This window comes from Trematosphaeria pertusa, assembly GCF_010094035.1.
Source record: "Trematosphaeria pertusa strain CBS 122368 unplaced genomic scaffold BU26scaffold_1, whole genome shotgun sequence".
NCBI classification, from domain to species: Eukaryota; Fungi; Ascomycota; class Dothideomycetes; order Pleosporales; family Trematosphaeriaceae; genus Trematosphaeria; species Trematosphaeria pertusa.
The window spans coordinates 4834956-4849559 of NW_022987212.1; the positions used below are offsets into that span (position 1 = coordinate 4834956).

Genomic DNA, 14604 nt, shown 5'->3' on the forward strand with positions numbered 1-14604 from the left:
CTTCCGCCTTAAAGCTTCAATGCTTTGGTTGCTTTCGTTCACGTCTCCGCACTACGAAAGGAAAGATATATAATTCCTATGCACTTCTACAAAAGAGGTAGCTCTTATCAAAACATATGCTCTTTTCTATACGAAGAAAGGCGCGTGCTCCATGAAGCCAGCAGGCGGAGGAGGAGAGCAAACATAGCCTCTGGGAAATTGATCTTTTAGACATTGCCCTCGCTTCCTGTTCTTTTTAGAGAGTCAAGCTCAAAGGTGTGGGGAAAGGAAACGGTAGAAGTGCCAGGGTTTATGTACTCGTTGAGGGAAGAAGGCGGAGAATCACGCACCCGTCTTCCGCACGAAGCGAGGTTGATGATATTATCAACTACCACGAAGAGCTTTAGACTTTTAATCTCCATGCAAAGAGCGCACGTAGCACTCCCCTGGATATCGCATGTCCCCCTCTACCCTTCCCCTGCCACTTCCAGCCCCGTCCGTCTCCAATCCGTCCATCACACTCAACAAGAGACATACCTAAATATTCCGCCTTAGATAGAGTGGAGAGATCACGCGCCAAATGAGACTCCAGAAGAGGTACATCCAGATGCGTCTTATCGGCACTACCATCCTCCCCCGCTGATGGTGACGGCATCCCCAAGTGCGTCACTTCATCACCATGCTCGTTGCTCCTTCGGACGCGAACGCGCAGAGTCTCCACATCAGATTGCTGAGGTCACGATCTACATTCTACCGCATCGCTCACTTTTTCGGCCGTTTTAGAGAGATGCGAGCAGCGCGAGAGAAGAGGAGTGGTTCATGTACTGCAGGGACCGCGTTTTTAGTCATCCGCAGCCGAACCGCCGACCAAGACATCGAAGGGTTGGTGGCATTATTTTAGAGTTCAGTGAGACCGCGTACCAGGCGGGAAGGCAAGAAAGTGGGAAGACGGCAGCTTTATATAGACGTATCGTCCGCGAAGCGCGGACCACATCGGTCAAAGAGAAGCACTTGCCTCCGAGCACATGAGTACTTTGCAAATATCTTTATGGGGTGCTGATAGACTTCGTTGCCGCGATGTCCCTCCGGCTCCTCATGCTCATTCGGTCGACAACGTTTTCGGTGCTCCCCCTGCATAAGTTCCGCATATGGTGCTGTTGAAGATCTCACGACAATCCCGGCATTTCTTCTTGCTCTTGCGGATTTGCTCTCTCCGCGCCCCCATCGAGAGTTGTTAAGAGTATTTTGGTGTCCCGCGGGACCAACAAAGCGCCATAGATATCTTTGAAGGCTATTTGGATAGCTTAAAAGAAGGCAACGGTGCAGCTCCACATGTGGATCTCGAAAGAATGTTTTAGTACCGAGGGAAGCGCCTTGAAGATGAATTCGTGTAGGGAAGTGAGACCTTGGCCTTTTATATCCGCGGTGGCCGAGAAGAGAGAGAGACATTGCATTTCTCCAATTGAGTTTGGAATGCTAGTTCGGTGGGGACTTGCAAGTCGCCGCGAAGGCTGCCGCCATGAGAGCCTTCTTCTGCCATTTGGATATCGTAGCTCAACGACGGAGCCTCAGTCCATTTATACATGATGCGGATGGCTTTTAGGCGTCATTTGCGCTCGCAAGGAGAGGACCCATGGAAGTCGTCTCCATGCTTTTGCGGAAAAGGCGCGAAGACATACGTCCCTGTCGACCGCGTTTTCAGAGACCGGGAACAGAGGGCCATAACTCAGTTTCCCTCTCACTTTTAGAGCGGAATGCACGGCGGAGAAGAGTGAGGAGAGAGCAAAGTGTAGGAGGGGAAATTTATACCCCAGAAGCGTGACTGATGTGAGAAGATAATGAGATGAAGAACAAAGAGAGAGACATGGTGATGAAGCCGATGATCATCATTATCAAGGGATACCGGTGGTGGATACCGAACAGCAGAAAGTTTCCGCCCTGATGGCCCTCGATCTGGATACGATGCGTTAATGATGCGTTATATAATAGAGAACGTAGAAAAGTCAACATCGACCTACTCATCAGACTCGTGGGGGTTTGAGAAAGGGGGATGACTAAGCAATCGGTCCTGGGTTCAAGCTACTCTTCTGGAAGATCAACTAGTCAAAGCATGATCCAGATCTCACTCACAAGAAACAGGATCTCTCCTCCCATAAGCGCCGACTAAATCCCAGCGATCCATCCGTCAAGCGCCTCCCTCATCAAACCTCGCACAGACCTCAGCCTGTAACCTGCCACACGGTATCCCTCGGTCCAACGCTACGTTAGTCTGTCCCTCCATCCCAAAGCCAGGCAACCTAGCCTTAAGTCCGGCGCTAGTTCAACGTCAGTACGACACACATCCGCTCCCTTGGAGAATCCCCAAAGGCATAGCGTCTCCGGAGTGAGACACCAATCGGAGAGCGCGGCGATGTTAGTCGCACAAACCGTGTGGAACGCAGAGCTGGAGAACCCAGTGACGCGTCTCGTCGTCGGACAGAATCTCTGGTGTAGCAGAGGTACAGGATCGGTGGAGGTGTCGCGCTAGACGGGCGAAAGCGGTGGAACATGCGCAGGCGTTAGGACGGGCGTTGAACAGCAGTGGGCAGATGATTGGCTTGTGTTACGAAATCTAGCTCCTGTGCGAGATATATCTGATTCCATAATCGCACATTGGCATCGCATTGGTCGCAGCGTTGAAGGGATAGGGGCTCGAGCCAATTCCATTTCTAGGGATATCGTGAGTTGAAGAAGGATTATGCTCCGCTCATGGAGTAACGAGACGGCATATCCTCTTTCCTAGTTCCTCTGACTTGGGTAGCACGATAGGTCTGCTCATTCCCTCGTCGACGGATTGATGTGTGAGGGATGCGGAGATCAGCCGTCGGATTTCGGATCTCGGAGAGAAGCCGGAGACATATGCAATGCAGCCAAGCGCGATATCTGCCAGTCATTCGGAAGCCCGCTACAGTAAAACGTCGTCGCAAGACTGTTGTTGCCTTAATCCAAGTAAGTCTATATAAGCTCTGATATAGGCCACAAAGTGCACTTACTCGAGTAACACCGACCTATACTATTATCAACGGCCTCTGTTCGCCTCACTCCAGCGACAATGAGTAACGAAGAATTCCCGCACCTTCCCACCTTCGATCCTTCAGATTCGCAAACGTACTCTGCCATTTGTCACTGCGGTACCGTTCAGTACACCGTAACGCTCTCCCCTCCTCTTGCCAAACAGAAGGTCGTCGAGTGTAACTGCTCCATTTGTTCTCGAAATGGTTACCTACTAGTGTATCCGCTACGCGAACAGGTGGACATAAAGAGCGGTGAAGAGGCGCTGAAGTCGTACTCGTTCGGTATCAAGAGGAACCGGCATCTGTTCTGTGGTAGGTGTGGGAGCTCGGTGTTCTTCGATCCGAGAATGCCGGAGTTTGGAGAAAGTCCAGATATATTTCCAGTCAACGTGAGTTGTTCTACCCGTTCGCCGTCCGAGAAGGATGGCTGACATAGTTTAGGTGCGCATGTTCAAGGATGTGAATCTCAAGGAGCTGCAGATTGTGCATTGGGATGGATTGAATAAGTCGCGGTTTGTTGACTCGGAGCATCTGCAATAAGGAAGGCAACAAGAGACATCATTTGTATTATCTGAAGCAGCTCATGAATTTCGAATGGAATTCAGTGTTTGAGGGAGAAAACATGGTTGGTGTAAAGTACGGTGCTCAATGCCAAGAATCACGAGCCTCGGTCATGAAGGCCCACCTCCGATCAAGCCTCAACTCTCCCACGTTCACACCCACCTAGCCACCCTGCTAGCTGCAATTGCCCACCATGCTTCGCACACGCTCTCCCTTCCTCCGGCAAATACGCATCCCTCGAAGATACCCATCGAAATGGCACCAACGCTTCGCCCAAACCGCGGCTTCCCCCACACCAGCACCCCCGAAACGCCGCCGCTTCCGCTCCTCCTACATGTGGTATGGTCTCGTCCTCACAACGAGCGCGTATCTCGGCTACATGGTCCGCAACTTCGCCTCCCCACCCCCTCTCCCTCTCCCCGGCACGCAAGAAGACGAGCTCGAGCTCCAAGCCCTCTCCGCCGACATCGACGCGCTCCCGGTCGTCAAGTCCATGCGCGCACAAACCTACCATCTCCACTCCGATACACCGCTCCCCGAGGCCGGAAAAGTGGCGGCACACGTAGGCTGGGTGGAGCTCGACATCAAGCGGCACATCACCGAGTCGAAAGATGATTGGGGAAAGAAGACAAGGACATTGACGGGCGAGAGCATGGCGGGATTCAAGGGACTGGGCGTGCAGCGTGCGTTTTGGAACGCGGAGACGGGAGAGCTGGTGGCGGTGGTGTGGATTGGGAGTTCATTAAGTGGGTGGCCGGGGCTGGCGCATGGAGGGGCTATTGCAACGATATTTGAGGATGCGATGAGTAGGATGGTTGCAGGGCCGAATGTGTCTATTGGTAGGTATCATCTGTTGCTTTCAAGTCCTGGTGCGAGTGAAGAGCGGTTCGCTCATGTGGAGCTGCAGACTCAATCGCTCGCCCAACCTCGATGAGCGTAACGTACGCCAAACCCACGAACAACACCAACTTCTACGTCCTCCGCGCATCCTTCGCAAAGCCCAATCTACCCCAGCTCGCTCCGCCACCAGACCCAGAGCCCGCGCCCGCAAAGTCCTGGCTACCGTCGTGGAAAGACCTTACGAAGAAGACACAACGCGCCGAGGCTGAGAGCTCTGTGGTTATCAATGCCACGCTTGAAGATCTGAGCGGAACGCTTTGCGTGAGGGCAAAGGGGACATTCCCCGTCTCTGGATGAAGAAGCATCATGTGGAGAGAATGAGCAATCGATACCTCGACGTGATGAAAGGCGCAATCGAAGGCCCTGAGAAGCTGCGATATAATCGGACTTCCCTAGCTACATCCTACCCACATAGTCGACATATACAGCAATGGCATTGCGAAAGGGTCGATTCGGAATATACCGCTGCGCTGGGCCGAAAGGAATGAGGGGCAAGGTCATAGGATCTGCGCCGATTCCGTCAGGAGTGCGTATCACAATATCCTCGGTTGAATAGGTGTGGCTATGGTAAGACAATATCACAAACGAATCTTCCTCGTGGTATCAGTATCATCACGATTCGCAAGCAAGTTGACATGAAAGTTGCAGTTGAATGAATCGATTCAAACAGCGGGGTATCTATACATCTCGATCGTCATGAAGTAATGCATTCATCCTCCCCATGCTCAACCCCGGGTATTAGGAAAAATCGCAATAATCGAGAAACTTGCACCTCCTCAACCGCAGAGGCTCAATCATGGTACACGCGCCTCATCCCCTCAGACGCGCAGCTCCCGCCTCATCCTCCTCGCTAAACACGCTGCTCAGCAAGGAATCAGACAAGACGGGTGCCTACTAGATTCTACTCGTATGATGGGCCCTCGTCTTCATGCCGCGACGCCGGCTGCCGCCACGGCCACACGTCAGGCACGAGATGATGATGTCGAAGAGGGCGACGATGGCGTTGATAACGGCCATGCAGGCAGCGCCGATGGCGTGCACAATGGCCATGAGGCAGTTGCCGATTGTGCGGAGGATGGATTTGATCTGGAATTGAGGTTAGCGGACGCGGGAGGGTGGAGGTGGGAATAGAGGGGGATAGCGTACGCAGGATACTACGGCGCCCATTTTGACGGTAGTGGTGTGTGGTAGTTTTGCGTGGGGTTGGCTTGGTTGTGTGGTGGTTGGGTGTGAGATGTTTCTGCGAGGGCTGTTAGTATTGATTGAGCTTCTTTTTCATCGGCGGGCGGCGGTCGATGAGTTGGATGGACATACCGTGAGCTTGTGTTCTCAAGCAATGGACCTCGTAGCTCGAATGTTTGTTCTTCGGTGGGTTGCAGGTGTCAGGTCGAAGGGGGGGTATGCAGATGGTAGGTTTTGTAGCACACGAGCCTGGCGGAAGGTCACCTCACTTATAAACAAAGCGCCTTCCTTCCCCAAATTACACCTGACGTCACGCCCACACTCAAGCACAATCTCGGCAAGCGCACGCACGCGCCTGCAGACGCCATTGCTGATTGCCAACCGCAAAATCCCATCATCGTCAGTGCGTCCCGCAAACGCTGCCAAAACCTGCTGCTTTGTCTGACGTCCCCCCATCAGGCAGTGATAGCCGTCGCCCGTCCCAATCGAGCCAAGCCCGCAGCGATGTTCCCTGCTCCGCCCGCGTTCTGCCTGTCATGCGCCACACGCGCCACAAGCTTATTTCGCTGCTCGACGTCATCGCGCCCCGATGCGGAACGATGCGCTGTGGCTGGAACCTCTCACGATCGAGATGCGGCGCAGGTATCGACATCTGCTGATGCCGAATAGGTAAGCCGCACTGGATAGAAATGCCGTGATGAGTTCACTCGGCTCTCACCTGGGCAGCCCAGCAAAGTAGAAGGAGGCGGGACTGGCCTTATCGTACCAACCAGACGTCACACCTCCGCCCATCTAAACCCATAGGCGTTGCATATCCGTTTGTCCTCCCGGGAAGTCTGTGCAAGCTCAGATTTCCCGAACGGGTGAATTCACCGTGACGTAGCCAGCGCATCAGCCACAGCAGTTCTCTATCGGAGACGCTGATTGAATGAGCGAGGGCGAACCCCAAGAACCGAAGTCTTAGAACGGTTTTTACATATTTATGAGAGGTGCGTGACGCCACAGGTTGAGCAGGGGTGGAAAAACAGGGCAGGAACAGGGTCAGGGGAATCGAAATCTTGTACGACACGGGAGGAGATTGGACATGCTGTCATCGCAGGACCTATCGTTCGAGCGGTTTCCTGGGAGATGCTGGAATGTGCGGCTCTTTGAGATTGCGGTGTCGTCGTCCTCCAGGGCTAGTCGAGGAATTTCTACACGTGGAGGCGGATGCAATTACCGCTTGTATGGAACGAAGCGAGACGGCATTAAGGTTCCATGGTCCGGAGATTTTGCCGCAAGACTACGTTTGCAAGAAAGGCTGCTCATACATCGAACGAAAGGCTCCTGAAATGATACACAGCACGATACAAAACACAACGAAGAGCATACAATAGGTGAGATGAACTATTCATTCTTCAAGATATCTGCTCAGTACTATCATACAGGCCTGGTCACTATGTACAAGCCTTATTAGCTCCACCGCACCTGACTCCCAGCCTATCAAATACCCAGCATGATGCTGTCGTAATTATCCCACAGCGCCCGAGACGTCCGTCGCGGAGTCGGATGCAGATGAGTCTGATGCCATTCAAAGGGGATGGAAAAGGAATGTAGATGACTCGTTTTGAGTCCGTAGTCGTAAAAGAGTGAGAGTGTCATGCAACGCTAAATGCTGAATGCTGGATATCCGCCCGAAATGCTGTCCATTAACGCCGATGCTGACCCGGTATGGCTATGCGCGATATGGCTTGAGCCTATGGATTTCGTATCGTTACTTCGTAAAGCTTGTCAAAAGCTGCTTGGTGAGAATATCCCCGGTATTATTACTTTGCGGTACATGTCTTCCTCATTCGGCGACTCCTGGATTCGCCACTTCCCTCGCGTTCCTGGTCTGTGGTAGCGGAGGGATCCCGTGCTCGCTGGCTAGGGTCTGTAGCTGGGGCCTCGATCTCATGTTAGGCTTGCTTTTCGGTCTAGAAATCGGGCTCGCGTCGCCACCGGGTGCAGGGGATGTTGGCGTGATAGGTCGAGTGGTACTGAGCGGACTCGGATGACGATTCATGTTCTCACTACTGCCTCCGAAGCGAGTGTTGATAGCAGGGAGAGTCCTACTCGCTGGTCGGCTTATACCCCCCACCGGAGCGTAGTTCATGGAATTGCTTATCGTCCGCCGTCGCCCGGGAGCGTACTGTTCGGTAAAGTCTTGAGTGCTCCAGCTCGCTCGATGAACGCGGGCGCCATACGGGAGGCTAGAGTAAGACATCTGTGACCGGATGCTGGGTGCCCTGCTGTGTTGACCTGGCGTTCCAACCATACCTTCTCTAATTCCTTGCAGGGAAGTTTGGGATGCCGCAAAGTCACCGTTGACCTCGTTCATGAATTCGGGATCCTCGTCTTCAATCTTGGCCATCCTCCTAAAGGAGTTCACGCTGAAGTAAGGAACCTTGGGCCGCTCAGGCTCTGGTTCTGGCTCTGGCGGGGGAGGAGACGGTGGGCGTGGTATGTCCTTCTCCTTGAAATCGATATGCTTGAAGTACTTCTCACGGATCGGGACCCATCGCTTCGGTTTGATCGTCTCGCGGTTTCGCATGACTGACATGTAACTGGTAATGGCTCCCAGTATGATTGCAATCATGACGATGATGGTGAGAACGCCTTGAATGACGATAATGACGATGCCAATGACCGTCGCAGGAATCCGCGGAATGTTCCATCTGGTATCGAACGCCGCAGAGAGTGCGACCGTGGCAACCTTGCTGAATCCAAGGAGATAAACCACAATGACATTCAGGCGCTGGCCCTCGAAGGGCCGCATAATGATGATGCCGATGAATGCGATGAACTCCACGACCAGGAGGCCGAACACCTGAACCATAGGTTGAGTTGAAGCTCCAGCGAGGAAACAAGCTCGGACAAACTCGTACACAAGCCATACAGTGAAGAACCACCAGCGGGTCCTGCGGAAGCGGGAAGCGAGCCATCCAAACTTCTTCGTGAATTCCTCGTCGTCATGAATGGACTTCTCCTCGGACGCGCCACGTACTGACCACCACGGCAAAGATCCCGCGTAAGCCTTGTCCTCGGATCGGGGAAACTCGCTGTTTCGTGAGAACCCGTACCAAGGGATGACTCTTAGAACCCTCCTCTTCTCAATGTTCAAGCGGTCTGGCTCCGAAACGTAACTGCCAAACTTGATCCTGTAGAAGCAAGCATACACAGCAAGTCCACCCACGCCGATGAGCATGATTAGGAACACAATGCATGCTACTGCAACTGGGCCAGCTGACGCCAGGTAGGCAAACTGGAAGAGTGTGAGAAATATGAGCATGAAGAACCCAATGAAGAGCGTGCGGAGAACAGCCAGTGCGGTGTATCCTAGGTAGTGGGCTCTGAAGAAAGCCAATCGGTCGTTCTTCATGAGCTTTGTCTTGCTGAGACCTTCCAGAGCGAACTTGAAAGCAATGACCGAGAAAGCCACAATGCCGAGCAAAACCAGAAACCAAAGGAAGCCAGTCATGAAGGCATTCGAGGCTGGAATACTCTCTTGCGCAAGAGTACCGGCGAAGCCGGAGTAATTGCCAGGCAGCGGAAGGCCTGGCTTGACGGGATTTCCATACCAGGAGAAACCGTCGGTCGAGTTCACAAGTTCTCGTTTCGCCAGAGTCTTCTCCAGATGCCGAGCCACACGGTTGTACTTGCTCCGTCGCATTAGACCGGGGATGTTCAAGGCCTTGGGAAAGACGTCTCGTTTGTAGATTTGGTGGATGTCATATCCGCCTCCAAGCCCAGGATTGGAATCGCCCGTCCCTGCTGCGCCTACAGCGGTGGTATTGCCCTTGTTCGAACCGATGAAGTTGTTGATCGAATTCTGCATGGCTTCAGAGTAGATCATGCCTCCGGCCCACGCATAGTTACTCCAGAAGGCAACCAACACGCTAGGCCAGTTCATTGAGAGGGCGCCACTGAAGTAGATATGGTGCCACACAGCGAACACCACGAGAACGGAAAGCGAATGGGCGTAGTGCTTGCGCATCTCGGGGATGTTGTCGCCGTATATGGCAGTAGCAAACGACGAGATGACAGCCACGAAGGTGAATATGCCAAGGATCGAGCCCACAGATTCTGGCTGGGAGAAGGTGTTGCCGTTGGTAACAATCGCAGAGTAGCATCCAATCTCAGTCTGGGTGGAATTGGAGAAGATCCTCAGAATGGCCTCTCCTTCAAAGTCCGGGATGGACAATGCGAGCGGAATGATGCCAGCGACGTCGTTCTGGCTGATGGGGATAATGCCGTTCGCCTCGATAGGAGTTCCAGCTTCTATCGGACATGCGCTGTAGATGTTCGCACTGCATGGGTTGAAAGTCAGATCGAACCGGCTCTCACCGTAGGCGAAGACACCGATGTACACTAGCGATTGTTAGCCATTGCCTCTGGACGACTCACGACCGAAACGCATACTCATTATTGATTCATTCTTCAGAGCCGTCTCTCCTCCAAGATGGAAGAGAACTGTCATGTTGTCCTTGTAGTACGCCGCATCAAAGCGGGTGACATTGATGCTGCTACCGCCCATACAATCCCCATAATTGCCAGTGTATAGCGCCGGTTGCCTGTTGTCCTTCACGAGGACCTGCTCTCCGTCGATTGTCGCAGTAACGTATTTCGGCTTGTCGACAGCGAGGGTGGAAGTGATGAAGGACAGTACCACGAGCAGGAGCGCGAATGGCGAGCGTCGAGATAGCGAGGGCGTCATTTTCGCGGGTTGAGCTGCCCCCGAGGGCGACGGGAAGCTTCAACGGCCTATGTATTTTTGTGCTGTCGAGATAGTCGTCTGGTTGCGGGCATACAGTAAAACAAACGGCAGCGAGCCTCCGAATTTGGATGCCAAGCGTGTATGATGTACGCCGATGGTCGCTATGGGCCGGCTCTTCCGGAACGAACGTTATGGGCCTTGCAGACGTAAAGCTAGCTCTCAGTCCAGCTCTGGGGCGCCAATTGGCGTTGTCTCGGTAGGATATCGATGTTGGGTCGCAATATCGAGGGTCGGTCGGTCGCAAAAGTCGGGACACACGCGTTAGCGAAGCAGGACAGCGAGTGAAGGTTGCATCGCTCGGTCGGGCGGCGGGAGAGGAGCGGGCGCGACGGGTGGGCAGCGAGCGAGGGAGTGGAGAGGGAAAGAAGCCTGTACTGTAGCGACAGAATGAGCGGTTTAAGGGTGGGCGCGGATCCCCATCGCTGGGGAAAAGGGCAAGCCCTTGCACCTCCCAAAGAAGGTACTTTTTGGCTCCGCGCTAGCGGCTGACGACACGTCCACGACAAAACGCCCGCGCATTCACTGATTGGCCGGCGTTGGAGCGCTCCTATGGAAACACGCTTGCTGTGCAGCATATGTACTTGTGAAGTCCACTTTTTAAGAGGAAGACTATTCGCTTGCCAACCCATCGCTTGTTGCTCGCATTCACAGCAGCACAGCAGCACAGCAGCATGCGTGCGACGTGCCGAAGGCTAAGCTTCACCCACTGCCGCAGCTATTCTTGCTTGGTGCTAGCTCTGCTGCACTCGTCATGGGCAAGGTGCAGCGCGGTGGCAGGCAAGGAAAGATCAAACGCGATCTGAGGGATCGCACACCAGGATATCATCACCGAATGGGCCGCATGACTGTGACCTCTCCCTCATGGGGTCGGCCTGCTTTCGCTGCCATCCAGTCGTTGACCCTCCGGCTCCGTAGCCGCGCACAAGAAGTCTTCCGAGCGCGCCGAATGCTGGTCCCAGATATTGTCCGTGCAACTCTAAGCGCTCAACGGCGAGAGGACGCTCTTCTTTTGGGGTGCGAAGTTACGGAAATAATATCTGATACTTATTACCCCGGGATTGTTCTAACGGAATCCCGTTTCGCTGTCACGACTGTCACAGCTCTAGTGGCCATCAAACAACCTCGCACGTTGCTGCCCAGCATCACAAGCCATGACGACCGCCGAAGCTAGCATTCCGTCACCGCCCATTCTCCAGCACCACCAAGTCGATAGAAGCAACTTGATTCATTTCCATTATGAAAAACCGCTTCCAGGAAAATGGAGTTCTCACAGCAAGTATTCTCGCGCTCCAAACATTCCAGCCTAGCCAGCCTCGTGATATGCAGGGCACCGTCCAATAAGAGTAATCCCACTGTATCCAAAAATCCAGTTTCACCGTGAAAAGCTCTACACTTGTCTCAATCCATTTGGCCTCACATACCACTATCAGCCGATAGTGATGTCGGTGGCCTCAGTCTCTCGCCGTCGACGCCCGCTACTCCGTCCCGGGCCATCTCAGTCCAATCGCGGCTGTGAAACACTAGAACCGAGTCCAGCGGTGAGCCTTGGGCTTGCGAATGCACGCGTACGCGCCTCCACGTGGTATGCATGAAGGATGTCATGATGCGCAGGCGCCGCATTAGGCCGGCGCCGCCTCTGCCGTCATCCCGGCTTGAGCGGCTGATCCGCGCAGCGAGTGGCTTTTCGTCTCGAAAACCTCTTTGGAGGAATCGTGATGGTATGCTGATCCGTGGTTTCTGATGCTCATGTGTGGTATCAATCTGTCTTCTCTACGATATCCGCACCTTCCCTACAAGAATTATGGGAATCAACTTAGTACGGTAGACGATCGCCGGTTTCGGTGACGCTTCAGGATGCAGGAAGGAGGAAAAGAGAACCGAGCAGTGATGAAATAGGAAATCCAATTTCTGATCCTTAGATCTGCGGCTGGGAAAATGTGCTTCCTGAATATGTAAGGCGTAAAAGAGCGATCGGCCTATCTTATGGCCTTCTGTAGCGATGAATGCATAGAAGGATTAAAGTAAATGGTCACGCTGACGAAGCTTTCGAGGCTGGGTCCCTGTATACTGGTGACTACACGCTCTCGCAAACTCTCTAAGCTTGTGGAACTGCGTGGAAGATAGAAGGGTATGTATTCGTACATTTATAGCGCTCGCTACTCGGGACCGGAAGCTCCCCCTATCCCACACACGGCAATCAAACGACAAAACTTTTGATACCGGGAACGCCGAAGGTTCGCTGCGTCTACTAAAGTAACCTCCTCATGACACTCCTCTCGCATAGGAAGATGCTCAAAGTTGCTTCTTCAGGAGCTCGATCTGCTCCATGACCGCGCTCTTGCTCGTTCCTCCCGTGGCGCTCTTGAGCTCGACAGCGCGCTCGTAGTCCAGACACTCAACCACATCGTCTCCCAGTCGAGAGTCGATGCCCTTCAACTGCTCAAGGCTGAGCTTGTCCATGGGTACACCCTCATCCTCCGCGAGAGCGACGACGCGGCCGGAAATGTGGTGGCCTTCTCGAAATGGGACGCCTTTTCGGACAAGATAGTCTGCAAACTCGGTGGCGAGCATTTCGGGTGCGAGAGCGGCTCTCATCTTCTCAGAGTTGATGGTGAGCGTTGACAGGACGCCGGTAGCTATCTGCATCGAGTCGCCGACGGTCTTAATGTGGTCTATGAGGGGCTCGACCGATTCTTGCAGGTCCTTGTTGTAGGTCGTTGGGAGGCCTTTAATCGTGCAGTATAGACCAGCCATATGCCCGAACGCTCTCCCTGACTTGCCCCTTATCAGCTCGAGCGAGTCGGCGTTCTTCTTCTGTGGCATCAGACTGCTTCCCGTGCTATACGCATCCGCAAGCCTCACGAAGCCAAACTCCAAACTCGAGTAGATGATCAGGTCCTCAGCCCATCGAGAGATCTTGAGCATAAAGCTGGAGCCCCACTGCATTGTCTCAAACACGAAATCGCGGTCTCCGACGGCGTTGAGCGAGTTGGGGAGCAGACCTTCGAAGCCGAGCTCCTTGGCCATGGCATGGCGGTCGATGTTGAAGGGGTTGCCGGCGAGGGCGCCGCAACCGAGCGGCGAGCGGTTCACGCGCTTGATTACTTCGCGGAGGCGTTCGAGCTCGGAGGAGAAGGCGGTTGCGTGTGAGAGGAGCCAGTGGGACCAACGAACGGGTTGGGCCTTTTGGAGGTGGGTATAGCCGGGCATCTACATAGAAGATTAGTATACTCCAAAGGTCACATCGGATTTGGTGAGAGTTGTGAGGATTCATAGTAGCTACTCACCAGCACATCAATTTCCGCCTCCGCCCTCTGCACACTCGTCTTAACCAACTGCGCCAAATACCCCTCCAGTATCCTCAACTGCTCCCTCAGCCACAATCGCATATCCGTCGCAATCTGCTCATTGCGGCTGCGTCCCGTATGCAGCTTGCCTCCAATCTCCTTCCCAATGATCTCGCTCAGCCTCCTCTCGTTCGCTGTGTGGATATCCTCATCGTTCTCCTTGATCTCAAATGTGTTCGATGCCCACTCTTCCTTGATCTGCGCGAATCCCTTCTCAATGGCAGCGAATTCGTCCTCGGTCAGGATTCCGTTGTTAAAATTGGCGCGCGCAAATGCGATGGAGCCGGCGATGTCTTCGGCGTAGAAAAGGCGGTCATAGGGGAGCGAGGCATTGTACTGCTCCATTACGGGGTCGAGGCCCTCTGTATAGCTGTCAACGATCAAGCCTTCAAAGCTCCATGATCTATGGGAGATAAGGACAATTGAGGTGAACGTACGCGTGAATCGGCCTCCCCAGAGCATGTTCTCTGCTACCTTCTTTGTGGACGCCATGTCAGATGCTGCAAAGAGAGGGAGAATGAATTCGGGGTATATGTCGCAATTGTGACTGTTCACATGCAGTCCAAAAATTTATTGTATGCAGCATGCAGCTCCGTATCGGCGACAGGGATTTGTGTGGCTGATGTGGCGCGTGCTGTCTCGAAGAGGAATAGCCACTTTTAGTAACGAGTCTTCCGATTCAAAGGTTCTCTTCTCGGCGGACGCCCATCATTCTTCTGACCCCATACATCGCTTCTCAATCTACAATAGCTTCATTCTCGCCAATTCTCAACACCTTGTTCAGCAT

General features: G+C 53.5%; 5 protein-coding genes across 5 annotated transcripts; 2 read left to right on the forward strand and 3 right to left on the reverse strand.

Annotated features, from left to right (window-relative positions):
* Window positions 1-2970: 2970 nt before the first annotated feature.
* Window positions 2971-3732, forward strand: BU26DRAFT_474269 (uncharacterized protein). Its single transcript, XM_033825498.1, has 2 exons — window positions 2971-3421; window positions 3474-3732. The coding sequence occupies exons 1-2, from the start codon at window positions 3071-3073 to the stop codon at window positions 3570-3572; spliced, it is 450 nt and encodes a 149-aa protein (XP_033692401.1). The 5' UTR covers window positions 2971-3070; the 3' UTR covers window positions 3573-3732.
* A 165-nt stretch (window positions 3733-3897) lies between these two features.
* On the forward strand, window positions 3898-4784 carry BU26DRAFT_406742 (uncharacterized protein; the record flags this gene model as incomplete). The annotated part of the gene is made up of 2 exons (XM_033822869.1): window positions 3898-4432; window positions 4501-4784. Coding segments are annotated over 2 exons (819 nt in total), but the record flags the coding sequence as incomplete, so codon positions are not given.
* Window positions 4785-5311: 527 nt separating this feature from the next.
* On the reverse strand, window positions 5312-5660 carry BU26DRAFT_558788 (uncharacterized protein; the record flags this gene model as incomplete). The annotated part of the gene is made up of 3 exons (XM_033832606.1): window positions 5312-5343; window positions 5399-5579; window positions 5640-5660. 3 exons carry the CDS (start codon window positions 5658-5660, stop codon window positions 5312-5314), a joined length of 234 nt encoding a protein of 77 aa, XP_033692403.1.
* A 1391-nt stretch (window positions 5661-7051) lies between these two features.
* Window positions 7052-10896, reverse strand: BU26DRAFT_599906 (TRP-domain-containing protein). The gene is made up of 2 exons (XM_033835129.1): window positions 10116-10896; window positions 7052-10064 (listed from the first exon to the last, which is right to left on the reverse strand). The coding sequence occupies exons 1-2, from the start codon at window positions 10408-10410 to the stop codon at window positions 7504-7506; spliced, it is 2856 nt and encodes a 951-aa protein (XP_033692404.1). The 5' UTR covers window positions 10411-10896; the 3' UTR covers window positions 7052-7503.
* A 1643-nt stretch (window positions 10897-12539) lies between these two features.
* On the reverse strand, window positions 12540-14387 carry BU26DRAFT_599907 (argininosuccinate lyase). The gene is made up of 3 exons (XM_033835130.1): window positions 14255-14387; window positions 13758-14179; window positions 12540-13680 (listed from the first exon to the last, which is right to left on the reverse strand). The coding sequence occupies exons 1-3, from the start codon at window positions 14307-14309 to the stop codon at window positions 12763-12765; spliced, it is 1395 nt and encodes a 464-aa protein (XP_033692405.1). The 5' UTR covers window positions 14310-14387; the 3' UTR covers window positions 12540-12762.
* Window positions 14388-14604: the final 217 nt, after the last annotated feature.